Genomic DNA, 27,895 nt, shown 5'->3' with positions numbered 1-27,895 from the left:
TTGCTAATGTTAATGAGGAATTTATTCATGAGGACAATGAAATGAAAAAACAATCCACCTTCTAAAGCATGCTGCTTATCAAGCTGGTTTTCTTTTGTTTCACCACAGGCTACACATGTTGTGTGAGTTGGAGCACAGCATTGGATCGGTGCTTCAGCAGCCTGATAGTGATTATGGTAAAGATTCACTGAATTGGCACGCTCGTATAGAAATGACACAAAACTCATACAGAGCTAAAGAGCCCATCCTGGCACTTAGACGGGCTTTGCTGAGCCTCACTAAAAGGTGAAACTGGGTTTATTTTGTGTCTTTTCTACCCTGAAACTTTAGCTTGTGCTCTTTTTAAGCAAGTTATTGGTTAACATTGATTGAAATGTAATATTTAAAGAGAAAAATTATACTTCCAATTCCTTCTAAAACACATAAGCAGAATTATGTGTTGAAAGAAGCTTGCGAGTGTGTGAAGTACAGTTGTTCCATTTTAGCTTTGCAACTACCCTGTGAAGTAAAAATTATTTACCGTATTTTATTTGGTTTATTGTACCAAACTGGCTCTCCAGTCCAGAATTTGCCATTATGTCCTGAGCCCATTGATTCTGAGTACGTAAGATATATTTATCCACATACCTGTTATACAAAGGCCTATCTTCCTAGTTAAACTTATATCTCCCTACAATATCTCCTCTGATTCCCTTGGCATACCACCCTATGTTTTTCAATAAAAATTGTACATATGATAGTAAGGGCTGGTGTGCCAAGGGATTATATCTCTGTGCTTTTATTCAGAACAGAATGCCCATTGGAGAAAATATGTTAAAAATCAACTGCTGGAAATTCTTGAATAATCCAGAAATAAAAGATGCTGCAATTATCAGACTTACCATTGAGAAATAAATATTAGCATATTCAGAGGATTCAAAGGCCTGACATCCAATACATACAAAATCTTGGTTGATTACATAAGAGGAGATACATAAGAATTTTAAAACTGTGGTGGGAAAGGGATCTTGGAATTGAAATAAATAGGGATGAGTGGGTAACACAATGGAATAAGCCATCACACCAAACAATAGCAGCTAAACACAGAGAATTATCTCTAAAAATCATATATCAGTGATATCTGACACCTAGAAAAATAGCATTTATGAATCCAGGAACAGTGTGCGGGAAGGGAGTGTCAAAGAATTGGGATGTATAAACAAGTGGTGGGAGTAGAGATGTAAAATTTCCAGAAATTTTTTTCAGGGGGAGGGGAGTTCCAGAAAAAAACAAGTTTTTTGGAAAAGTGAAAAAATGCAATATTAGCACGTTTTACGGATTGAAAGTCACTTTGTTACTTGAGGAACATAAAATGTAATTATGTACTAGTTGGTTTGGCATAAAATTATCACATTTGGTATATTATAAGTACATTTTATTCAAATAAGTATTACAAATTGAATTTACTTTTTTAAATTTTTACTTTTTTTGTAACAAATGGATCTACAAGCTCCTGAACTGTAAGGAACACCTGAACTATAAGGAACCTCTTTCGTTTTGCCAGTTTATGAGGATCAGGCAAAAAACAATTTAAAAAAAACAGAAGAAACTATCAACATTAATAACAAAGAAAATTATTTATGCCTCTGCTAGTCCTCCACAGTGTCAAGCAGACATAAAGCATCCATTCCCATAAAAAGAACTGAGCAAAAGGGGGTGACCAAGATTCAATGAAACATTTTATTCATTGTGCCAACATAAAACACTCCATAATCCATTTTTTAATTTTTTTCCAATTTTTCAGAAAAAAACCCCAAAAAGGCTTTGGAAAAAAACAGAAAAAAACCAATTTTTTCCCCCTGAATTTTTCTGTTTTTTTTCCGGGCCTTCACATCTCTAGGTGGGAGTGTCAAAAAATTCAGAGATTTTGGGCATCTATGATTAAGGAGATTAACCCCCCTAAAAAATCACATTGTCACCACAATTAGCAATATTGAATTTATTTCTGAATGAAGATTTTGATATTAAAAATAAGAAGTTGGTATGGTTTTTTTGTTAGCAGCAGCAAGGATTACTATTGTATGATTTTGGAAAGATCTTAGAGGAGCAAATATAGATATAAAACAGTTTGGGATATAGCTGTATTCAAAAAACTAACAGATAATAATTTAAAGAGAGCAAGAGGACAAAGTAAAGGGACTTATTTCCTTGCAGTATGGTATGATTTTATCAATTATAAATCTACAAGGATCCCCCTGCTAATGGCATACACATGGATATGGTCCTATTGTTAAATGGCCCAATAAATAAAAGGATAGGAATGATATTCAACAATCCTGCAGGAAAGGAAAAGAAAGGGAATAGTATTAATGTATGAATTAAAATTGTGTTGATTAGTCACTACGGATAATCAGAATGTAATCTTTACAAGCAATGTGATTATGATCTACATAGCACCATGTTTGGGGTTTATTTTGTTGGTTATGTTTATATATTGTTTTGAAAATAAAAAATGGGGGGAAGAACTTAGATGATTTAGAGGCCGCTGTGCAGGTTGAGAATGAGCCAGAATCAAGCTTTTTCATGGTTTGTGAATGCTTTGCCCATAAAGACTAAAAAGAATCCTACTGGGTCAGACCAAAAGCCTACAACATTTGTTTCTCACAGTGGCCAACCAGATGCCTGTGGGAAGCCCTCTCTCCATTTGTTGTTCCCCAGTAACTGGCATGGAAAAGCATAGAGCCTATGATGCTTTTGGTAGCATATAGCCATCATGACTTAATAGCCATGACAATCTTATCTTCCATGAATTGTGTAATCGCTTTTTAAGGCCATCCAAGTTGATAACCATCCCCACACTGTGGTAGCAAATTCTATAGGTTAACCTCCACGCTGTTTAGGAATCAAACGAGAAACATTACCAGTCAAAAGATAAATAAGAGTTGAATTTGTGTATATGTATTTACTTCCACTACTAGTAGAACAGACTTCCATCTTTGTAGGCCCTCTGAACACCCCCAAAATCTGCTCTGGAGAGTTAGGGGGTGCAGGGAGGAAACAGAAGAAGAGGAAGTCCCATTGCACAAGCAGAAATCTGTGTGACATTAGATATCACCCACTGTGATTTTACTTTATCTCACTCACTCCTTAAAAGAAGTTGAGAATTCGCCCATATGTTTAAAAGAACCAATATAGTGGAAGTAAGAGGAGAAAAAGCCGAATAATTTATTCACTAAAAAACAGAATGCATTGTTTAGTAATGTAACACAATAAAAATAATATTCAACCACATATGTGGTTAAGGACAATATAATCTACTATGGAAGAATTAAACATGTTATAAATCATATGCTTTATCATCCATATGATTTTCTTTTATGTTGCTGAAGTTTAAGTCTCAAATTTATTGTACTATGTTCCCATACTGTAAGATAACAATAATAAAAAAGAATCTACAGTAAAACAAAGCTACCTGCTTCTTACCAGAACCATAAGGCTCACTGGATATCACCAAGTGCCTATTTAAATAAAAAGGTATGCACTGTTTTCTGAAGGTTAGTTGGTTTGAACTCTCTTCCTCTTCATTAATAGGAATCGTCTTAATGTTAGGACTATCAAAGAGAAGGTAATCTTATGTTCCATCATATAAATAATACTTTATAGTAGTTAGAACTCTGATGAGCAGGGGAGCTCATAGGAAGATGCACAGGGACCAAGGTTTTGTAGGAGTATATTTTAAACCTATAGGTTAACTGGAAGCTAATAGGTAGCAGCAACAATTGTCTTTAAGATCGGCTAAATTTGTGGGACTGCGGCTAGACTCAACATGTGGAATGTGTTCTTTGGTACATATTGAGCATCTCCTTTGAATTTTTTGACTACATTTGTGTACTTACAGACAGGATTACAGTGAGCAGATGGGAGAATGTTGGCTCCAAAGCGCCCGAGTTGCCCGTAAAGCTGGTCATCATCAAACAGCATATAATGCTCTCCTCAATGCTGGTGAATCAAAGTTATCTGAACTATATGTAGAAAGAGCAAAGTGGCTATGGTCTAAGGTAAGGAAGATGTCATGACACTGGGGTTTGACTCACCTTTGTTTGGGGAGGATTCAGAGAAGGAGAGGGAACTGTCCTTAGGGCCAGCCCCAGATGTACATGCTAAAGCAGAAGCATTTGCACAAGAGGAGTTTGTTGTGCTAGTACCTCTGTGGCCCAAGGTGATTCCATTGCCCTTCTCTGACTCCAGCTCAGATGCTCTGGTGGAACCACAGTCTCCCCTGCTCCTTCAGAGTTGATGACTGCTGAAGCATACTGGATTTCTTTAAATAAAGAGGCTCCCTCTCATGGAAGATAGAGCTAGCTACTGTGATATAGCTGCAGCCCTATTTAAGGCTCAGCTGAGGATGACTGTTCCTGAAGTGGCATTCAAGCTCTGCTCTTATGGAGTCTCCAGAATGAATTTTGCTTGGAGCTGTCCAGGGTGCCAGTGAAGCCTCACCTTCATATTGCTGAAACCATTACTCGGAACAGAATACCTGACTGCCTCTTATATTTTATTTATTCTTCAGCATATATTGGATAGCATTCATAAGTTTGCTTGTTTATAACAATCTCACGCTGAATAAAAATAAAACAAAAGATTGCTCTACTGGTGATACTAAGAAATGCACTTGGAGAAAATGGACCATTGGTCTCACCTGAAGGGTGATTTTCCTATGAGTACGGACATCACAGCGGGTATTAGCTCCACCTATCGTGCGAAGGCAAGAATGTCTTTGAAGTCAAGACTAGGGGCGTCAGGCCCCTCCCACTCTCCAGTTCATTCGCAGCGAGTCTAAGGAGAAATATCTAAAAATACAAGAACAAGGCCAACAGGCCTGGCAGCAGGAAAATAACACAATAGTACCATGCATAGTAACATGATTCCAACATAGCGGTATAACAGAACTAGAAGTCTTGACTTCACTCTTAAATTTAAATATAATAGCGTAACAGTAATATATAACACATTAGAAAATATATAGTCATCCTCCAACTGGGAGGGCCGTGATGTCCGTACTCATAGGAAAATTACCCTTCAGGTGAGACCAATGGTCCATTTTCCCTATGAGTCCGGCCATCACAGCGGGATGTACCAGAGCAGCCCATACAGGGTGGGACCACATGCTAGTCCTGATTAAGAACCTGTTGCAACACTCGTCTGCCAAAAGAAGCGTCAGCAGAGGCATAGCGATCAATTTTATAATGCCTTATAAATGAGTGTGGGGTAGACCAGACTGCAGCCCTACAAATATTGGCAACAGGAGCATTAGTGGCAAAAGCAGCCAAAGTGGCAGCTGACCTGGTAGAATGAGCCGTTATACTAGCTGGAACTGACAGCTTCAGAGACTCATATGCTAAAGTAATACATGCCCTTAACCAACGGGATAAGGTGGAATTGGATACTTTATGTCCCATAGACCTTGGATGAAAGGATACAAACAGAGACTCCGTTCGTCGAATCTCTTGGGTCCTAGACAGGTAGGTCTTGAGAGCCCTCCGGACATCTAACGAATGCCAAGCCTTCTCGAGAGGATGGGTAGGATTCGAGCAAAAGGAAGGCAAAACAACGTCCTGGTTGCAATGAAAAACCGAATCAACCTTGGGACGGAAGAAAGGATCAGTCTTCAGCACAACCGAGTCCTTATGGAAGACGCAGAGGTGTCGAGCAGAAGACAATGCGCCCAACTCCGAAACACGTCTGACAGATGTGATTGCGATCAGGAACAAGACCTTGAAGGACAGTATACGGAGGGGCACAGTCCTGATGGGTTCAAACGGAGGGCGTTGCAAGGCCTGCAGAACTTTCGGCAAACTCCATGAGGGAAACCGATGGACAACAGCCGGAGAGCGTAGGGCAACTCCCCTCAAAAAACGTTTGATGAACGGATGTGAGGAAATAGGAGCTCCAGTAGAGGACACTGAGAGAATGGACGACAGAGTGGACGCATGTCGACGTAGAGTGTTGGGTCTAAGTCCCATCATGAAGCCGCTATGGAGATATTGCAGCACCTGTTGCATGGTGGCCTGGGAGGGATCGTGGTGGTGGGACTGACACCACTTGGAGAAAGCCACCCAAGTATGTTGATAAATACGAGTGGTAGATGGTCTTCTCGAGGCCAAAATAATATCAATCACAGCGTCAGACAGGCCAGCTAACCTCAAGTGTCCCCATTCAAACGCCACGCTGTTAGATTGAGTCAGGTAGGGTCCTGGTGCCATACTGGACCCTGGGATAGGAGGTCTGGCCTGACTGGAAGTGTCCAAGGCTCCATCATTGGCATTGCCAGAAGATCTGAGAACCACGGTTGGCGTGGCCAAAATGGTGCTATCAGAACCAGCTGTGCCCTCTCGGTTCGTGCTTTCCTCAAGGTTTTGGCTAACAATGGTATTGGAGGAAAGACGTACAAGAGACCGTCTGGCCACGGTATTGTCAGAGCATCTATTGCTTCCGCTATTGAATCCAGGTATCGGGTAAAGTACCTGGGGAGTTGGCAATTGCGACTGGAGGCAAACAGGTCGATTGAGCATTCGCCGAACCGACTCTGAAGACGATGGAAAATGGCTGGGTGAAGTTTCCATTCCCCCAGAAAAACCTGTTGTCTGCTGAGCCAGTCTGCTGTCACATTCCAAATCCCTCTGAGATGTTCTCCTTTCAGGGATTGTAGATGATGTTCTGCCCAGACAAAGATGAGGGAGGCTAGGTCCTGCAGAGGACGAGACCTGGTGCCCCCGTCTGTTCAAATGTGATTTTACACAGGTGTTGTCCGTTCGAATGAGGACATGGTCCAAAGGGAACAGAGACTGAAAATGAAGTAGAGGTAAATGTACAGCCTTTAGCTCCAGCCAGTTGATGTTTTGAGTCTGCTCTGTGGTGGACCAAACCCCCTGAACGTACTGGGAGTTGCAGTGGGCTCCCCAGCCGATGAGACTGGCATCTGTGGTTACAACAGTTCTGTGTGGTTCTCTGAACGGCGTGCCCTTGGAGAGGTGTTGGGACCTCGTCCACCAGCGGAATGATAGGCGCAGCGCGGGGGTCAAGTGAACTTTGCGATGGTTGGAGCTGGCAATGTCCTGTTGAAAGGGCAGTAGAATCCATTGAAGATGCCGAGTATGGGCTCGAGCCCATGGCACAATATGGATTGTAGAAATGAACATTCCGAGCGCCCTGGCTAGAAGCATGACATCTGCTGATGTTTGTTGCATCAGGGACCTTGCGATGCTTGTGATGGCAGTGATGTGATCTGGAGCCAGGAATACCATTGCCTGCAGGGTGTCCAACATTGCCCCTAGATGTAGTAGGCGTTGAGTTGGTTGGAGATGGCTTTTGTCGAAGTTGACAAGCCAGCCGTAGGTCTCTGCCCTGGAAGCATCAGTTCCAGGAGCCCCTGAATGAATTGGGGTCATAGGATCTGAAGTTGCGGCCTCGTCCTCCTGGCTGCGTTCCTCGAAAGGGCTGGTTAGTACGGAAGGAAGGAGATCGCCTGAAAAGCCTGTTGTCGATGTTCTGGACAGCGGCCAGAACCGGTTTGTGGGCGTCTTTGGGATCAACCAGCACTGCCTTTAGAGCTTCCTCGCCGAAGAGTAACGATCTGGAGTAAGAAGCCCTGGACAGATTCATTCTGGCCGCTGAATCAGCTTGCCAGTGGCGAAGCCAGAGGGTTCGTCGAGCGACTATCTGAGCTGTCATGGCTTGTGCCCCCAATTGAGTGGTATCCAAGGTGGCATCGGCCACAAATGCTGCTGTCTTATGCAACTTTACCAGTGACCTTCTGAGGGCGACAGGATCAGGGCTAGTGTCCTCTAGAAGATCATCTAGCCACATCATAGCTGCTCTGGAGACAATGGAGGCTGAAGTGGAGGCACGCATGGAGAGGGCAGTGGCCTCGTGATTTTTGCGGAGGGCAAAGTCTATTCATCGCTCAGTAGTGTCCTTTAGTTGGGATTCCCCTTCCCTGGGCAAGAGAGAATGTGAAACGAGGTGAGCGATTGGTTCATCTATGCCAGGGATGTCTAACTTGGTGGCAAAGTCCAGAGCTAGGGCGTAAAACCTGTCAGCCAGGTTCTTGAAGCGGCGAGAATGGAATGGGTGAGCCCATTCTTCAGAGGCCAATTTGGCAATTGGGTCCGGCACCGGAAGGTAATGTTCAGTAGGTGCAGGGGATTTGAGAACCTTGGCCCCTTTGATGGCTGGGGTGGAGGAAGTTGAAGGCGCAGTCTGGAGACCAAGGGTATTAACTACCCTGCGTGCCAGGGGCTGATAGTCTGAAGCATTAAACAAGCGATACGATGTATCCTCCTCATGATCTGAATATTCGCTCCAGTCATCTCCTTCAACGTGGTCAGTGAAGGATGACTCCTCCGCATACGAGGCTTCGTCAAAAACTCTGCCTCTGGCTACATCAAAGGGGTTAGGTGAACAGGAAGGATGAGCTTCATGACACGCACGTTGGTCCATGTTGAGTTGGTGTATGGCAGGTACTTGTGGTGGTGACTGCATTTGGGTGAAAAATGCCAGCATGGCTTGAAGTTGGAAGAGGAAATCGGGACGGCAGCAGCCCAGTTGTGGTAGATGTTTGTGCCCGAGTGGCTATTGGAGCAGATGTTTGGGACGGTAAAACGGAGGGAGGCTGGTTAGGCGAAGGCTGAGTGTGGAAGCCAGCAAAATCTTCCTCGTCAGAGGAAGCAGCAGGGGAATGAAGTATATCGCTTATGTGTGCCTGAGTTGCTGTGGTAGTGGTGGGGGTTGGCACAGAGGCATAGCGTGGCCGCTTTGGTTTGCTATGGCTTGAAAGATGTTTTTTCTTAGCCATTGCTTTAACATGCTTAGGCTTAGTCGCCTTAGAGTGTTGCGGCTGGGCTGTTTGTGACATGCCTGGCTGATCTGGTTTGCTATGGCTTGAAAGATGTTTTGTCTTAGCCATTGCTTTAACATGCTTAGGCTTAGTCGCCTTAGAGTATTGCGGCTGGGCTGTTTGTGACATGCCTGGCTGATCTGGTTTGCTATGGCTTGAAAGATGTTTTGTCTTAGCCATTGCTTTAACATGCTTAGGCTTAGTCGCCTTAGAGTGTTGCGGCTAGGCTGTTTGTGACATGCCTGGCTGATCTGGCATCATATTGGCTGCTTGCGACATGCCTGGCTGTTCTGCCATCTTATATTAACTTGGGTGCAGTACACGGCCACAGAGGGGGCAGGATGTAAAGACCCGAACTGGCACAGTGTACGACCACAGAGGGGGTAGGATACACTGGCAGATGGCTAAGTGCACGGCCACAGAGGGGGCAGGATGCACTGTGGTATCAGTGTTAAAACAATATAGGCTGTGTAATATAGGCTGTATATTAGGCTTGGTACACGGCCACAGAGGGGGCAGGATGTACAAAATATAGTTCAGATTAGTGCTGTAGGCTGGATTTCAGGCGTGGTACACGTCCACAGAGGGGGCAGGATGTACTGAATATAATACAGATTTAGTACAAGTCAGCCACTAATATTAAAGCTCCAGCCTTGATGATACTGAATATACTTCAAATTTAGTACGTCAGCCACTGATATTAAAGCTCCAGCCTTGATAATACTGAATATAGTTCAGATTTAGTACAAGTCAGCCACTGATATTAAAACTCCAGCCTTGATAATACTGAATATAATTCAGATTTAGTACAAGTCAGCCACTGATATTAAAGCTCCAGCCTTGATAATACTGAATATAATTCAGATTTAGTACAAGGCAGCCACTGATATTAAAGCTCCAGCCTTGATGGTACTGAATATAATTCAAATTTAGTACAAGTCAGCCACTGTAAATTTGTGTGTAAGGAAGCCCTGTAAGTCTGTCTACAACACACATACAACACACATACAGATAACTTGCAGGGAAGGTATCCGTTGGTTAATAAAGGGGTAACAAAAAAGGCGGGAAATTTGAATTCAACAAAAATGGCGCCCAGAAAAAAGAGCGGGAAAAAATGATCCGAAAATGGCGGAGGGGGAAGAAGCAATGGTGGCCAACTGGTAACGAACTGGGGGAAGGGCTGCCCAGCACAGTCTCGCAGGGGGAGGCGCGGGGTCTATAGTCGCACTTGCGGCTCTAAAAAACCCCAAAAGGAGACTGCCGAGAGACGCCTGTGTCGGGAAAGGCAGCAGGAGGGAAGCCGCTGTCGCCGCCGAGTAAAGGGCTCTCCGCGGCGAAAATTAAAGTCACGGAGAGAGAGGGAGAAAGAGAGGGCAGGAAGCCGCAGCCGCAAGCTCCCACCTGGGAGAGAACCGCAGCCGCGGTCTCTCCAAAAGCTCCTCAGAGCGCTGCTTGAGACAGCCCAGCAGAAGGAAAAAATAGAGCCGCGAGCTCCCGATGGATGCAACAGAGCCGGGGGAAAGCTCAAAAGCGGACAAAAACGAAGAGAACCGCAGCCGCGGTCTCTGAGGGGACCCTCAAACAAGCCTCAAACAAGTAAGGGAAATAAGCTTAAATAAAAAGCGGACAGAAACGAAGAGAACCGCAGCCGCAGTCTCTGAGGGAACCCTCAAACAAGCCTCAAACAAGTAAGGAGATAAGCTGAAATAAAGGCTCAAAAAATAAAAGGCTTAAAATTGGCCAAGAAACGTAGAGAACCGCAGCCGCGGTCTCTGATGGAACCCTCAAACTTAAATGGAAAGTTAAACACAAACAGGGAAAGGAAGGACTTCAAACAAATACGCGAAACTTAGCTAAAAGCTACTTGCTACACTGGAGACTGGAGCCTAAAGGGGGAACGGCAGCCGCCGGAGCCCCCAACAAAGGGACTGAATGGAGGGAAGAACAAAAATGAATAAAAAAATAAAATCCCCCAAACAAACGTCCCAGGTAATACAAAAAAAGGGGGAAAGGGAACGGAAGGAAAATCACAGTCCCACACACATAATATCAAACTTAGCTAACACTCTAGAAGTAGATCCAAATGCTTCGTACGAAGGCAAGAATGAACTGGAGAGTGGGAGGGGCCTGACGCCCGTAGTCTTGACTTCAAAGACATTCTTGCCTTCGCACGATAGGTGGAGCTAATACCCGCTGTGATGGCCGGACTCATAGGGAAAATGTAATGCTTTTCCTCAGGTGGTCCGACATCATGTGGGAAATAGCTCCACCTAGCGTCCGAAGGCAAGAATGGATCGAAGTCAAGACCTGGGGCATCAAGCCCCTCCCACCCCAGTTCATTCTTGTCTTCGTTCGAAGCATTTGGATCTACTTCTAGAATGTTAGCTAAGTTTGATATTATGTGTGTGGGACTGTGATTTTCCTTCCGTTCCCTTTCCCCCCTTTTTTGTATTACCTGGGACGTTTGTTTGGGGGATTTTATTTTTTTATTCATTTTTGTTCTTCCCTCCATTCAGTCCCTTTGTTGGGGGCTCCGGCGGCTGCCATTCCCCCTTTAGGCTCCAGTCTCTTGAGACGAGCCTTAGCTGAGAGCCGCGGCTGCGGCTCTGGCTCTCTCTTCAGCCCTTCTTTCCCTTGCCATTGCCTCCCTCCCAGGCGGCGGTCGTTTTTTATTGATTTTTACCTCGCTGGGAACCGCAGCTGCAGCTCCCTTAGCTACGGCTCCCTTAGCTACGGCTCCCTTAGCTACTTTTACCGCCAGTTTTATAACGGCGGCGGCTAGTATTTGGAGGCTGCGGTCTCCTTTTGGTGAGTGGCGGTTGGAGCTCGCTCCTGCGGCTCCTTTAGCTATATTTACCGCCTGCCTTTCTCTCAGGTGGCGGCAGCGGCTTGTCCTTGTCAATTCAGGCGCTTTTTCTGAGACAAGCCTTGGCCGGGAGCTAGCGGTGGCAGCTCCTCCTTTGTTCCTTGCCGCCGGTTTTGCTTTTTATCCGGGCTTGGGTGACGCTTGCAGCCTGACTGGGAGCCTGCTGCTGCAGCTTCCCCCTGTTGCTGCCAGCTTTGCTTCTCAGGCAGCGGCGGCGGCACTGTAATTTTACAGATAGTGCTTGGAGCCCTTGCGCCTCCTTTCCTATCTATTTGCCTGACAGATGCACGTGGAACTTTTTTGTCCGTCCGCCACTGCTTCCTCTCTTTCCCAGCCGCCATTTGTTTTGCCCCTTTTTCCCACCTTTTCTGTTCTCCTTTGATTGACTGTACAGTTATTTAGTCAGGCTCTCCAAGCTTTTTAAAATCCTGCAGGCTTATTCCTTCCACAGTGTCTCTACAACTCCTGGCATTTGGTGCTGTACATCTCCCCGCCTGTGGGCGTGTGCCAAGCCCTTTCCCCACACGACGGTGTCATTGTGTGTGACATAATTCAGAGTAATTGGACTGTTTATTATTTTCATGTACATAATCAGAAGGCATATCTGCACAAGAATGCTTGGTTCCACAACTGCTCCATTGTGCATTTGGGACTACCCATCAGAAGGCGTGTACTGAAGACCCTCGCCACACTGCACCTCCCACCTCTGTGCGTGTGTTGGTATTAGTCCCTCACCACACTGCACCCCCCACCTCTGTGCGTGTGTAGGTGATAGTCCCACGCCACACCGCACCTCCCCACCTCTGTGTGTGTGTTGGTGATATATTACATAGACTACATCTCTGTACCTGCACAATGGTGGAACAACAAGAGGCACATTTGTCTGGGACAAAGCTGCCTTGCGAGACCTCACATCACAAGTCTGCTAAGAAAAACAACCCAGGCTGCACTCCAAGGCTGTGGCTAAAACCAAGCATCTGCGTAGCCGCAGTGCCGCCAAGCGACCCCGTTATTTTTCCATCCCGCCTTCTGACGCTGCTGGTCAGGAAGGTTTAATAGCCCTCTTTCACTCGCCAGCCAGGTTGTCTGAGGATGACTTCGAAGGGTTTCCTAACCAGCCTGTGGACTGCCCCCCTCAATCCACTTTACCACCTGCGACTCATACGTCTCACCAATCCAGTGCACCCCCTGCAGCTGTGCCTCAACAAGGACTACAGCCTTCTTTTTACAAGGCCCTTCAGTATAGTTGCTGTGTGTGTGCTGCAGGGTAAAGAGAATCCTACACAAGGCCCTCCAGTATAGTAGCCTGGATGTGTACTGAGGCTGGTTACTGAGCCTGTTCGGAACTGTACATTCTCCCCCATCCGTGGGCGTGTACTAAGGCTATTTGGAACTGTACATTCTCCCCCATCTGTGGGCGTGTACGAAGGCTATTTGGAACTGTACATTCTCCCCCATCTGTGGGCGTGTACGAAGGCTGTTTGGAACTGTACATTCTCCCCCATCTGTGGGCGTGTACGAAGACTGTTCAGGACTGTACATTCTCCCCTATCCGTGGGCGTGTACTAAGGCTGTTTGGAACTGTACATTCTCACCCATTCGTGGACGTGTACTAAGGCTATTTGGATCTGTACATTCTCCCCCCCTGGGGTCGTGTACTGACCTTTCTCATAAGACTTATCTGCACAGCAGCTGCACTGCACCCCTGCTACGTATTTACCAAAGTGCATTTGGGACTGTACATTCTTGCCCACCTGTGGCCGTGTACTGAAGTGTGTGTTAGTGATATATATATACTGTACATTCTCCCCCACCGGTGGGCGGGTACAGCAGCGTGTGTTGGCAATATATATATACTGTACATTCTCCCCCATCTGTGGGCGTGTACAACAGCGTATGTTGATATATACCGTACATTCTCCCCCATCTGTGTAGCATGTACAAAGAGTGTGTTGGTGTTATATAATGCACCCCCCACCTTGTGTGACGGGCACAGCAACTGTGTGAGGCCCCAGGACATCTCCATGTAATAAGCACAAGCTACCCAGACTTCATTTCAAGGCTGTCTCCAAAACCACACACTTATCTGGCCACACGCTGCCAGGAAAGCACGATACGTGTCTGTCCCGACTTAAGAGGCTGCTGGCTACGACTGATTAACAGCCCTCTTTCATGCACCCACCGGCTCGTCTGAGGATGTCTTTGAAGGACCCCCTAGCCAATCTACTGGGAACTGCCCTTCTCAACCCAAGTCATCAACTGGGGATCATACATCTCGCCGGTCTGATGAGACCACTGCTAATGGGCCTCAACAACGGCACCAGCCTCTGCTCCACCAAGTGCAGTCAGTGCTCTCGGATCCACAGAGGGCTGCTCTTGCCCCTCATCTAGGTTTACAGTTGTCCCCTGAGTTTCTCCCACAGTTGCAGGACTTACTGGGCTTCTCACAAGTGCAGGCAGGATCACAGGCCAATCCATTCCTTCAGCTAAATGCGCAAGGACATTCTGGCGCTATGAGACATTGTGGCTGCAGTGAAGCAAATCCACCACCCTCACCAAATCCTTCTGATGTCGCTGGAGGCAGGATAGGCACTGGGACTACCGGTTCAGAGGATCCCTTGTATTCCCTTCTAGCCGAGGAAGGTGAGTGGAGCGTTGCTTTAGAACAGGAGGAGGATGTTTCATATGGCAGACTACCCCTCTCTCGTACTGTTTTGGACACCTTACATCTCCAAACTTTCAAGAATGATTCTGCTATTCCCTCTGTGTAAGGGGCCAAGGTTTTGAGACTTCCAAGATGGACAGATCACTACCTCCTGTACCAGATCCATTGACAAATTGGTCAAAGGACAATGCGCTTGCCCGCAGCAGGCACGTCATTTTCTGCCCTCACCATAATCATGAGGCTATCGCTTTAGCCTTGCGGGCCTCTGCTGCAATTTTAATATTCTCTAGAGGTTCTATGATGTGGCTGGGTAATTTCTTAGATAACCCTAATCCAGGTCCAGTGAGTCTAAGAAAGGGCCTGCTAATAATTGTCTGCCTATGTAGTGCACTGTGGCAATACTGCATCTTCTCCATTGTGTGCGTGTATCTAGCTGGCCTGGTGCCATATTGAATCGAGCCTGTTTCTCTCGGAACCTAGCCTCCATGGTACATCCACCTTCCTCAATCCATACTGCCCTACGTGGATGACTGTTTTGCTCTTACTTGTCGGGTGCACAGGAGCGATACCGTACCTTCTCCATTGTGCGTGTATCCTGATCCGGACATGACAGACCAGCCTCAGGGACAAGCCAACAGTACAATCCACAGGCGCAACTCAAAGTACAAGTATTCCAGCCTTCACTCCACGGCTGTCGACACAACCAAGCATTTAAAGACAGGAGCAGTACTACATCTTCCCTTGTTTGCATGTACTGACGTCTCTCCAAACCACTCCTCCTACCTTTGCGTGTTTGTTGATGGCATATACCGCAACTCCTGCTTTGTGCGTGTATATGACGAAAGATCAGCGGCCAGACGCCTACTCGCATGCATACTTTCTAATATGGCCAGATTACAGGTGAGTGTGGACCAGCCCAGGCAACAGGTGAGTCCATATCATGTAACTAACCTCTCGCCCTTTTTGGCTGGTAGCCAGCCAGACCAGGCAGAAGTTTCTTCTCCTATTTGCTGGGGCAGATTGACTGGTGACCATTTTATTACCTTCACCTCCAGTGGGCCCCTGTCAGTGGTCTCTACTCAGGCATGAGAGCCATATCCAGATGAGCAGCCTGCTGCTACTGCAGAGTAATAAGGAGCTCTTTGCTGTTTCTATCAGACCACAGGCAACACTGTGCGGAGGGACACTCTCACTGCTCCTCCTCACTGTGTCCCAAATTCAAGACCGCTGTGGAAGGACGCCCTCTCTGTCTCTTACCACTGTGTTCAGTTGTTTTGATTATTACAGGTACTTCTTGGCTACAAGTTCCTGGCTTCGTCTGTATTTGATGGTGTTTGCATTTTCTTGCCCGGGGATACTTCTCTGGGCTATGTTCAAAGGTTATCCAATCCCATCTACCACATGGAGCCTCTTGGCGAAGTTTACAATTGGCCGACATATCTAGACAAGTGGGCTGCTGCTGCTGCAGAACCAGGTTATATTATCTACTATCCTGTTACGCAAGATCAAAGATGCCAGACCATAGACATACCAGGGCGGAAGGACACTCTCGTGGCTTCTCTCTACCGCATACAATTATCCTAGCACTCAGGACTCGCTCCTCTCCCTTCTTGAATCATGTTAGGTTTTCAGTCCCTGTCAGGCCAGGAACTACACCAGTGCAGAAGGACACACTCAATGCCCCTCCCCACTGAGTGAGACTTTGGTTCTCAGAGGTTGCCACATCCCCTTCTTAGATGGGTGCTTAGGCTGATTTTATGAGTCAATGCTCCCTCTCCTGAGGTGCTTGTGTGCTTGCCTCACTGGGGTTTGGAGCTAATTAGAGGCAGATTGCTCCTCTGCCTCTGTTAAACAGCTTGAGCTTGCTATTATCACTCTCCTCTCCCTAGGGCAGCTCTCTTTGGCTAGACTGCATTTAGAGTCACTTGGTTGGGCCCTTTCTGATCTCTCCATTCCGTTTCTCTTCCTCTACGGAGGTTGCTTTTGGGCTGGGCCGGCTTCCTTCTACTGTGTGGGCATTTTTTTTTTTTAGCCAGATATCCCGTGTTGGGTTTCTAAATGTTGTCATTTGGGAACAGCACAGCTATAGCCATTTTCTTCAGCCGGCCAGGGTCCTGGTCAAGGCCTGGTACTTGCTAGATGTCCGGAGAATCCTCAGGACTTACATATGGTCAATGGATTCACTCTTTGTATCCTTTCATCCTCGTTTTCTGGAGAAAAAGGGTAGCCAATCATACATTGTCTTGTTGGTTGCGTGCCTGCATTGCATTGGCCTATGAGTCCCTTCAGCTGCCAGTGCCTTGTAATGTTCTGGCACACTCAACTAGCTTAGCAGCGACTACGGCTGCTTTCGCAACCAACGCTCCTCTGGCAGAAAATTACAGAGCGGCTGTATGGTCTACCCCAAATTTTTTCATAAGACATTATAAGATAGACCGTTACGCTTCTGCTGATGCCTCCTTTGGGTGGTGTGTGTTACAAGTTCTTTATGATAAGTAGTCCCTCCCTATTAGGGGCTGCTTTGGTACATCCCACATGATGTCGGACCACCTGAGGAAAATGTACCATTGGTATCATCTGAAGGGTGATTTTCTCAGGTGGTCCGACGTCTTGGCCCTCCCTGTTGGAGGCTGTTTCGGTTTTTTGATACCTTGCTATTTATCACTCTTTAGAGTTATACTGTTAAACTATTTAGCCAAGTCAAGACCCTTTTGGAACTGTTTTGGAACTGTTTTAAATGCTTGTGATATTTGAGTTATTGTTTGGGACAACGTTTCCTTGCTGGTAGGCCGTTGGCCTTTTCTGTCTTTTCAGATATATCTCACTTCGGTCTCATCGCTAATGAACTGGGGTGGGAGGGGCTCGATGCCCCAGGTCTTGACTTCGATCCATTCTTGCCTTTGGACGCTAGGTGGAACTATTTCCCACATGATGTCGGACCACCTGAGAAAATCACCCTTCAGGTGATACCAATGGTACATTTTGAAGAGTTTTACATGAAATGTGGCATATAATTACTGAAGGTTAACCTAGACAAAATGGCGTTCAAACAAGAGCATGTTGTTGTTGTTGTTGCATTTATATACTGCACCATACCCGAAGCTCTCTGGACAGTTTACCACAATTAAAATATTAAAAACAAATATACAAATTTAAAAACACATTTTAAAAAGCAATTTAAAAACACATGCTAAAATGCCTGGGAGAAGAGGAAAGTCTTGACCTGGTGCCAAAAAGATAACAGTGTTGGCGCCAGGCACACCTTGTCAGGGAGATCATTCCATAATTTGGGGGCCACCACTGAGAAGGCCCTCTCCCTTGTTGCCAGACTCCCAGCTTCCCTCCAAGTAGGCACCCGGAGGAGGGCCTTGGATGTTGAGCGTAGTGTACAGGTGGGTTCATGTTGGGAGAGACGTTCCATCAGGTATTGTGGTCCTAAGCCGTGTAAGGCTTTATAGATTAAAACCAGCACCTTGAATCGAGCTCAGAAACATACAAGGAGCCAATGCAAGCAGATCAGAATTGGTTTTATATGTTTGAACCGTCTGGTCCCTGTTACCAATCTGGCTGCTGCATTTTGCATGAGCTGCAGCTTCCGAACCATCTTCATAGGCAGCCCCACGTAGAGCGCATTACATAGGTTTCGATTAATATTCTGCAGATAATGTTTAGCTGAAGTAATTTGCTGTGGTTTCTGCACTGTCATAAAATGATTTGTAATGCTTAGCACTCCATTTTAAAAGATTAGTTAGAGCTGTGTTTTCAAATAAAATAACTATCAAAGGTAAACAGTATATGGTCTTCGCACTATATTGGAATCCTAAGCAGCACAACTTTCATTTTTGGAAAAGAAGTCAGTTCCAACTCTTAGATTGGGAAAACATGACTATACATGACAAGTTCATCTAGCCTACCATCCTCTTTCACACAGTGGCCAACCAGATACTTCCAAGAAACTCACGAGAGAGCCTAAAGGCAATAGTCCTACCTGGCTGTTATGCCCCCAGCAACTGGCATTCTTTGACTTCTTACTTATGAATGTGGAGGGTCCATTTAACTATTGTGACTAATAGTTGTTGATAGGCAACCGTTTGCTAAATCAAATGCTGCTATCCATTAGTCATGTTTTGAATAGACCTATTAATTTAAGTGGGACTACTCTGAGAATCACTTATTTGAATAGCACCCGATATTCTGATTTCTAGGCCTATTTGTAGATTTTTGTGGAGCTTGGGGGCTGAATTTCGAAAAAATTGTATCATTTCTACAGTATAAATATAAGTTTGGGTCTCTTTCTAGATTAACATACAGAGCTATCTTTGAACTAACATTTGCTGTGAAGTGGTGCAAACAAGCATTAGTACAAATTGGATAGTACAGGGCAATTGTTGCAGTAATTCCTGTGATAGTAACAGCTGGAAAAAACACAATTGTGACTGCAGAAATGGCTGCCAGTTTTTGCTAATGAACAGCTGAATTCACACTAACATTTCTCTGCCCAATTGTATTCCTGTATACATAATTGTGTGGAAACTGAACATTTTATAGAAAGGTATACATGTTGAAATAAATAAAATCAAATAAGTGGAGCTTGCATATGTGAAATTATAGAGTGCCTATCCATAGGAGCATAGGTAGTCATCTTATACTGAGTTAAACCAATGGTACATTTAGCCTGGTATTGTCTACACTGACTGGAAGTGCTGCTCTGTGATTTCAGGCAGGGATTTCAGGAAGCGCTCTCCAAGACCTCCTTGGTGATGCTGGGAACTGAACCTAGGACCTGCATGCAAAGCAGGTGTTCTACCACTGAGCTATGGCTCTTCCCCAAATTCTCCATTCTGGGTCATGATTTATTTACAAGGCTCATAAAATGAATGCTAAATTATTGATACAGATTTTTCTTTTTTTAGGGTGACGCTCATCAGGGCCTTATCATTCTTCAGAAGGGGGTTGAGTTGTGTTTTCCTGATAATCAAGTACCATCTGACCCTAAAAGTAAGCTTATTCATGGGCAAGCCCTGTTGCTGGTGGGCAGATTTATGGAAGAAACAGCCAACTTTGAGAGTAATGCAGTAATGAAAAAATATAAGGTAAGCACTAAATGTAGAACATTTAGGTAATATATTTTAACAATATTGTGTGCAAATATATTGAATTATGCTTCAGTATCTACTCTTAAATCTGGAGAAGTATCTCTGATGCACTGACAGGAAAATATACACATTTCAACCTTTTTGGACCTCCTCTCCTTAATCAGCCTCTCAAGAAACAGAAAGAGAGAGATCGCATGCACTTTGCTTTTCCAAAGGATCTGTGTAAAGGCTGGATCCAGTAGGATTAATCAGAGCCTTGAAAAAAACATAGAGCTGAAAGAGCAAGTGGGAAATCACATCAATCTTGCAGCTTTCTTCAGCTCTACGTACTTTTCAAGGGAGAAAAAGAAAATCACCCTCATGGGCACCAGAGAAAGACCGTAGGAGTGTCCTGGCACTCTCGGGGAACATGTTGAGAACTCCTGGCCACCTTGACTTTTTTTTATAAATTACTGGAGAAAGTGCACAGCACTTACTAAATGTCCCTGCTGGGTTTGAATTCACCTAGTGTTTGCCTCCCCCTTGCACATCGGTTAGATCAGCTGACTTGGCCTTAGCATGTGTATTCCAATATCCAGTTACTGTCTAAGGGTGTGAAAAAAGAGATTGCAAAACCTGGTCAAGAAATCTGATGCTTTTGAGTACAGTTTTGCAATTTTAAAGTGAAATTCTATACAGATGTACTCAAACTTTCATTGAGTTCAATACATCTTGCAGTCAGGTGAGTGTGTAGAATTGTAGACTTATTTGCAAAGAGTCCCACTGTAGAGGTGCACTATGTGTTCCTGTATTCCAGTTGTTAGTGTATTTTTCTACCTTGGCCTGTTAGATTTTATAAGACATTGTTCCAACATAATTGACTGAATAAAGGGTTATGTCCAACACTGCACATGTAGAAGGCAGTTTGCAAAATCCACCTTTCATTGCCCCACCTCCTCCTTCTGTCAGCCCTCTATAATTCCCAAAATGCTAGATGCGGGGAACTACCAAACATTATGGGCTGCAGTGGGTGGAGCGAGTCACCTGAAATTAGGGTGGAGGAATCTATCACTGTTCATGCAACATTCCTGATTTTCACGTAACATCCCACACATGCGCGCGCACACACACAGCAGCCCTGTAAGACACCGCCCACATTGTCAGGAGGTTTCCCTGACCCTCCAGAGCAGCCTTTCCCAACCAGTGTGCCTCCAGATGTTGTTGGACCACAACTCTCATCAGCCTCAGCCAGCATTGCCAATGGTCAGGAAAGATGGGAGTTGTGGTCCAACAACATCTGGAGGCACACTGGTTGGGAAAGGCTACTCCAGAGAGACTTCTTTGGAGGTGCAGGGGGGGAGGAAGGGAAAGATCAGCTGCACTGGATACAACACAAGGTTCCTAATTATTATTCATTCCTCCCCTTTTTTTTCCAGGATGTTACTGCTTACTTGCCTGAATGGGAGAATGGACACTTCTACCTTGCTAAATACTATGATAAAGTAATGCCTACAGTAACAGAAAACAAGATGGAAAAACAGGGAGATCTGATTAAGTACATAGTTGTTCACTTTGGAAGGTTAGAAGGCACAGCTATTGTTGAATTAGTGCACATAGCTACATTTAGTTATGTACATTAAACTTTTGTCACTACTGGAGTTATGTTGATATACGTACAATTTTTAGAAGTTTTAAAAATGGTTCCCCCCCCGCCCAAACACACATAAGAACATAAGAAGAGCCTGCTGGATCAGGCCAGTGGCCCATCTAGTCCAGCATCCTGTTCTCACAGTGGCCAACCAGGTGCCTGGGGGAAGCCCGCAAGCAGGACCCGAGTGCAAGAACACTGTCCCCTCCTGAGGCTTCCAGCAACTGGTTTTCAGAAGCATGCTGCCTCTGACTAGGATGGCAGAGCACAGCCATCACGGCTAGTAGCCATTGATAGCCCTGTCTTCCATGAATTTGTCTAATCTTCTTTTAAAGCCATCCAAGCTGGTGGCCATTACTGCATCTTGTGGGAACAAATTCCATAGTTTAACTATGTGCTGAGTAAAGAAGTACTTCCTTTTGTCTGTCCTGAATCTTCCAACATTCAGCTTCTTTGAATGTCCACAAGTTCTAGTATTATGAGAGAGGGAGAAGAACTTTTCTCTATCCACTTTCTCAATGCCATGCATAATTTTATACACTTCTATCATGTCTCCTCTGACCCGCCTTTTCTCTAAACTAAAAAGCCCCAAATGCTGCAACCTTTCCTCGTAAGGGAGTCGCTCCATCCCCTTGATCATTCTGGTTGCCCTTTTCTGAACCTTTTCCAACTCTATAATATCCTTTTTGAGATGAGGCGACCAGAACTGTACACAGTATTCCAAATGCGGCCGCACCATAGATTTATACAATGGCATTATGATATCGGCTGTTTTATTTTCAATACCTTTCCTAATTATCGCTAGCATGAAATTTGCCTTTTTCACAGCTGCCGCACACTGGGTCGACATTTTCATCGTGCTGTCCACTACAACCCCGAGGTCTCTCTCCTGGTCGGTCACCGCCAGTTCAGACCCCATGAGCGTATATGTGAAATTAAGATTTTTTGCTCCAATATGCATAATTTTACACTTGTTTATATTGAATTGCATTTGCCATTTTTCTGCCCATTCACTCAGTTTGGAGAGGTCTTTTTGGAGCTCTTCGCAATCCCTGTTTGTTTTAACAACCCTGAACAATTTAGTGTCATCAGCAAACTTGGCCACTTCACTGCTCACTCCTAATTCTAGGTCATTAACGAACAAGTTGAAAAGTACAGGTCCCAATACCGATCCTTGAGGGGCTCTACTTTCTACAGCCCTCCATTGGGAGAACTGTCCGTTTATTCCTACTCTCTGCTTTCTGCTTCTTAACCAATTCCTTATCCACAAGAGGACCTCTCCTCTTATTCCATGACTGCTAAGCTTCCTCAGAAGCCTTTGGTGAGGTACCTTGTCAAACGCTTTTTGAAAGTCTAAGTACACTATGTCCACTGGATCACCTCTATCTATATGCTTGTTGACACTCTCAAAGAATTCTAATAGGTTACTGAGACAGGACTTTCGCTTGCAGAAGCCATGCTGGCTCTGCTTCAGCAAGGCTTGTTCTTCTATGTGCTTAGTTAATCTAGCTTTAATAATACTTTCTACCAGTTTTCCAGGGACAGAAGTTAAGCTAACTGGCCTGTAATTTCCGGGATCCCCTCTGGATCCCTTTTTGAAGATTGGCGTTACATTTGCCACTTTCCAGTCCTCAGGCACGGAGGAGGACCCAAGGGACAAGTTACATATTTTAGTTAGCAGATCAGCAATTTCACCTTTGAGTTCTTTGAGAACTCTCGGGTGGATGCCATCCAGGCCCGGTGATTTGTCAGTTTTTATATTGTCCATTAAGCTTAGAACTTCCTCTCTCGTTACCACTATTTGTCTCAGTTCCTCAAAATCCCTTCCTGCAAATGTTAGTTCAGGTTCAGGGATCTGCCCTATATCTTCCACTGTGAAGACAGATGCAAAGAATTCATTTAGCTTCTCTGCAGTCTCCTTATCGTTCTTTAGTACACCTTTGACTCCCTTATCATCCAAGGGTCCAGTCGCCTCCCTAGATGGTCTCCTGCTTTGAATGTATTTATAGAATTTTTTGTTGTTGGTGTTTATGTTCTTAGCAATGTGCTCCTCAAATTCTTTTTTAGCATCCCTTATTGTCTTCTTGCATTTCTTTTGCCAGAGTTTGTGTTCTTTTTTATTTTCTTCATTTGGACAAGACTTCCATTTTTTGAAGGAAGACTTTTTGCCTCTAAGAGCTTCCTTGACTTTGCTCGTTAACCATGCTGGCATCTTCTTGGCTCTGGCGGTACCTTTTCTGATCTGCGGTATGCACTCCAGTTGAGCTTCTAATATAGTGTTTTTAAACAACTTCCAAGCATTTTCGAGTGATGTGACCCTCTGGACTTTGTTTTTCAGCTTTCTTTTTACCAATCCCCTCATTTTTGTGAAGTTTCCTCTTTTGAAGTCAAATGTGACCGTGTTGGATTTTCTTGGCAATTGGCCAGTTACATGTATGTTTAATTTAATAGCACTGTGGTCACTGCTCCCAATCGGTTCAACAACACTTACATCTCGCACCAGGTCCCGGTCCCCACTGAGGATTAAGTCCAGGGTTGCCGTCCCTCTGGTCGGTTCCATGACCAACTGGTCTAGGGAATAGTCATTTAGAATATCTAGAAACTTTGCTTCTTTGTCATGACTGGAACACATATGCAGCCAGTCTATGTCCGGGTAGTTGAAGTCACCCATTACTACCACATTTCCTAGTTTGGATGCTTCCTCAATTTCATATCTCATCTCAAGGTCTCCCTGAGCATTTTGATCAGGGGGACGATAGATCGTTCCCAGTATTAAGTCCCTCCTGGGGCATGGTATCACCACCCACAACGATTCTGTGGAGGAGTCTGCCTCTTTGGGGGTTTCGAGCTTGCTGGATTCAATGCCTTCTTTCACGTATAGAGCGACTCCGCCACCAATACATCCTTCCCTGTCCTTCCGATATAGTTTATATCCAGGGATAACCGTATCCCACTGGTTTTCTCCATTCCACCAGGTCTCCGTTATGCTCACTATATCAATGCTCTCCTCTAAGACCAAGCACTCCAGTTCTCCCATCTTGGTTCGCAGGCTCCTAGCATTAGCGTACAGGCACTTGTAAGCAGTGTCTCTCTTCAAGTGTCTTTGGCACTTGTGGTTAGGCCTGTGGTAATTTTGCTCTTCTGAATTTATATCCTGTGCCCCTGCTCTCACAATGCCTACTTCTAGGCCTACCCCTTTTAAAATTTCATCATTTCTTTGGTTTTTATCCCAGGGGGGAGGTTTATTCCGAACCGGACCTTTCTCAGCTCCTGTCGGGTTTCCCCCCTCAGTCAGTTTAAAAGCTGCTCTGCCACCTTTTTAATTTTAAGTGCCAGCAGACTGGTTCCATTCTGGTTCAAGTGGAGCCCGTCCCTTTTGTACAGGCCCGGCTTGTCCCAAAATGTTCCCCAGTGCCTAACAAATCCAAACCCTTCCACCCGACACCATCGTCTCATCCACGCATTGAGACTGCGAAGCTGGGCCTGTCTGGCTGGTCCTGCGCGTGGAACCGGTAGCATTTCAGAGAAAGCCACCTTGGAGGTCCTGGCTTTCAGCATCCTACCTAGCAAGCTAAATTTTGCTTCCAGGACCTCACGGCTGCATTTCCCCATGTCGTTGGTGCCAACGTGCACCACGACCACTGACTCCTTCCCAGCACTGTCTACCAAACTATCTAAACGACGGGCGATATCCACAACCTTCGCACCAGGCAGGCAAAACACCTTGCGGTCTACACGCCCATCACACACCCCACTGTCTATGTTCCTAATGATCGAATCACCCACTACAAGGATCCCTCCAGCCCCTGGAGATATATCCTCAGCACGAGAGGATAGCTGCTCATCCCCCAAAGAATGGGTCCCTTCTAAGGGATCGTTTCCCTCTTCCTCAGCTGGATGCTCTCCTTCCCCGAGACCATCGTTGTCCATGATAGCAGGAGAGCTATCATCGTTGGAGTGGGACACAGCTATAACGTCCCTGAAGGCCTCCTCCACACACCTCTCTGCCTCTCTCAGCTTTTCCAGGTCCGCCACCTTGGCCTCAAGGAAATGAAGTCGTTCCCGGAGAGCCGGGAGCTCATTGCACCGAGAGCACACCCACGACTTCTGTCCAACAGGCAGATAGTCGTACATGCTGCAGGCGGTGCAAAACACTGGAAAGCCCCCACACTCCTGCTGGCTTCTTACCTGCATAGTTTTGTTTAAGGTTTATTACGTCAATGGGTTGGAGACTGCGGTTTAGTTGAGGTCAGGGAACAGACGGGCAGAGTGGGGGGCCCTGGCCTCCTCGCCCTGCTGCCGAACTTGCTCTGCTGCTTAACTCGCCTTGACGCTTTGTCAGCTGGGGCCTTGACGCTTTGTCAGCTGGGGCTCCCTCTAGCTCGTGGAGCAGGCTCCCTCGCTAGGGTGCTCTGACTTTATATGTGTGGCTGGTTCCTCCCAGCTACTGCTGCCAGCCAATGATGTGTTACTTGAGGCTGATGGCTATCAGCTGGGGCTTAACTCTTTAGTATTCTCTCAGGCTTCCTTCCTGAGCGAGGGGCGGGGCTGTTTAAGCTTTTGGCTGCTTTTAATCTCAGCAAGGGGCTGCGCCTTCCAGGCAAGTCTTTTGTGTTTGTTGTTTTCCCACCTAGAACAACCTGACCTTTCTTTAACCTAAGGAAACAGAGCTTGTGGTTGTGTTTCGGGAAGGGTGAAGCTGCCCTTTTTAGCAAGGACTGAGCTGACTCTCTCCCTGTATGTATCGGTGGAGTTTCCTTTTCCCCCTTCTCTCTGACTGGAATTTAGCCTTGTTTACAGTGTCCCCTGAAGCTTTCCTGCTAGGGTGGTGTTGAAAACTAGCTTTCTATGGGCTTCCTTCTCCTAGGATCTGTCTCCTAAGATATAGGTTCTTTCAGGATTTGACTCCTAGCTCAGGGTGACCTTGGGCTGCCCTTATTAGTTATTGCTCTGAACTGTTTTACTTCAATTAAATAATGGAATAAATGGGAGCTACTTACCCTCTTTTCGCTCTGCTGCTTAACTCGCCTTGACGCTTTGTCAGCTGGGGCCTTGATGCTTCGTCAGCTGGGGCTCCCTCTAGCTTGTGGAGCAGTTTTTGTACTTTTTGTACTGTCTCCTTGCAAATCTACTGAGTGCTAAAGGCAGTAACCATGATGGGAAAGCAAGGCATGCTCTCAGAATGGTTTTATGGGAATTAAGAACTATCAATACTATGTACCTTTTTTTTTCTATAAATGAAATGCTGCTACCTTTTTCCAGCCCCTCAAATGATTCCATGGCACAATATAAGTCCCTTGTTTTTAGCCATTTCAGTTTTGGCACTGCAGATTTCCTGATGGGTTACTGGTGTGCTTTGCTCTGCAAACTTCAACGTTAAAGAATTTGACTCTTAAGCCCCTCTTGGCGTTCTGGGTTGGGAAAAGCAAAGCTTAGACCTTGAAATGTACTTGCTTTAGTGACCTTATATTGACATTTGGGACGGTAAAAGATAGCACATGTCCATTACAAGCCTGTGAAGACAACTCTTGGAAGTGCTCCATATATCCTGCTTCAGATAAGAGACCAGTGTTGATGCACGTGAAATCCCTTCTAACCTGAAATTAATGTTTGGATTACAGTTACAATCAGCCACACATCTATATGGTAGTGACAAAACATCTCCCTTTCAGTAACGTCTTCCTGGGCTCCTTTGGGAGGAAGGATTGGATATAAATTTAATTAGTCAATATGCCTCTTCCTCTTGGCTACTGCTCAGCAGTGGCAGCCAAGTTCTGCATCCAGCCCCCACAATGCATCAGTGGTCAAGCTAGCCACTTCAAAGGGGAAACGTATCTGGGTTGCCATAAACAGAAATGCTTCTCTGACAGGGACTCCTGCATTCAAACACAGGTTTCCCACCCAGCTAGGGTGACCAACTAAGGGATGCACAGTAATACATCCTAGTTGACATGCATGGTCCTTCCTTCAGTAACTAATTCAAGGATTTTTTACTATCCTGTATTGAAGATATATATGAATACACTAAGAGTTACAAGTCAGGATTTTACTTTCAGATCTTTACATTTTGGAAATCAGTTTATCTATCAATCTATGCCAAGAATGCTATCTTTGTGGCTTGACTTTGGAGCAAAAGCATATGAATACGACAAAGGTAGGCCTTTTAAAATGTGTGTGTGTGTGTGTGTACGTACACACACACACAATTTCAATATAATCTAGAGGCAGTTTTCTTATTTTTCTTTTTACACCATTTGTTTAATATAGATTATAAAAACCCCAGTCCCAATGCATTTCAAGCCCTGAACTCTTCATCAGGGACAAGAAAAACCAGAGTGCTACAATAATGTCCAGACAAAATATGCCCCAAAAGGGTACTGATGACTCTACCATTTGAAACGAACATTGCAGTAGCTTCTTTTGGAGGCAGTTTTGTCTGGAAATTATTAGCAGTTGCCTGGTCTGTCTTGTCTCCCTTAGTGATGATGCTTCAAACATATTGCACCTGTTAGATTCCTAGTTTGTTTCTATTTTGTGGTGTTGCATGTTTGGCGTGTGCTTTTTATTTTAACACTGACAGAATATTGTGGTACTTTGTCGTTGAATTATTTTGACAGATGAAAAGGCTATTTTAATATGTTCATGGTATACTAGATGTAAACAAAGATCTACAAAATCAGAGGATATGATGGCTATACTTGTTTGGTTTTATTGCATTTCAGTTAAGGGTATAAATAACCTTTAATGTTTGGGCAGAAATTTTTAG

The 27,895-nt window shown here is 45.1% G+C and overlaps 1 protein-coding gene across 3 annotated transcripts in view; it reads left to right on the top strand.

Moving 5' to 3' along the window:
• ATR (ATR serine/threonine kinase) overlaps window positions 1-27,895 on the top strand; it is a 112,642-nt gene that overhangs the window by 59,004 nt on the left and 25,743 nt on the right. For all 3 annotated transcript variants that reach the window (XM_061636920.1, XM_061636921.1, XM_061636922.1), the window contains exons 33-37: window positions 109-285; window positions 3,878-4,037; window positions 19,320-19,499; window positions 20,918-21,060; window positions 27,186-27,283. In XM_061636920.1, coding sequence (XP_061492904.1) covers window positions 109-285; window positions 3,878-4,037; window positions 19,320-19,499; window positions 20,918-21,060; window positions 27,186-27,283 — 758 coding nt within the window. The remainder of the gene's footprint in view (window positions 1-108; window positions 286-3,877; window positions 4,038-19,319; window positions 19,500-20,917; window positions 21,061-27,185; window positions 27,284-27,895) is intronic.

This window comes from Rhineura floridana, chromosome 7, assembly GCF_030035675.1.
Source record: "Rhineura floridana isolate rRhiFlo1 chromosome 7, rRhiFlo1.hap2, whole genome shotgun sequence".
NCBI lineage: Eukaryota > Metazoa > Chordata > Lepidosauria > Squamata > Rhineuridae > Rhineura > Rhineura floridana.
This window is presented reverse-complemented; position numbering and strand designations above follow the sequence as displayed.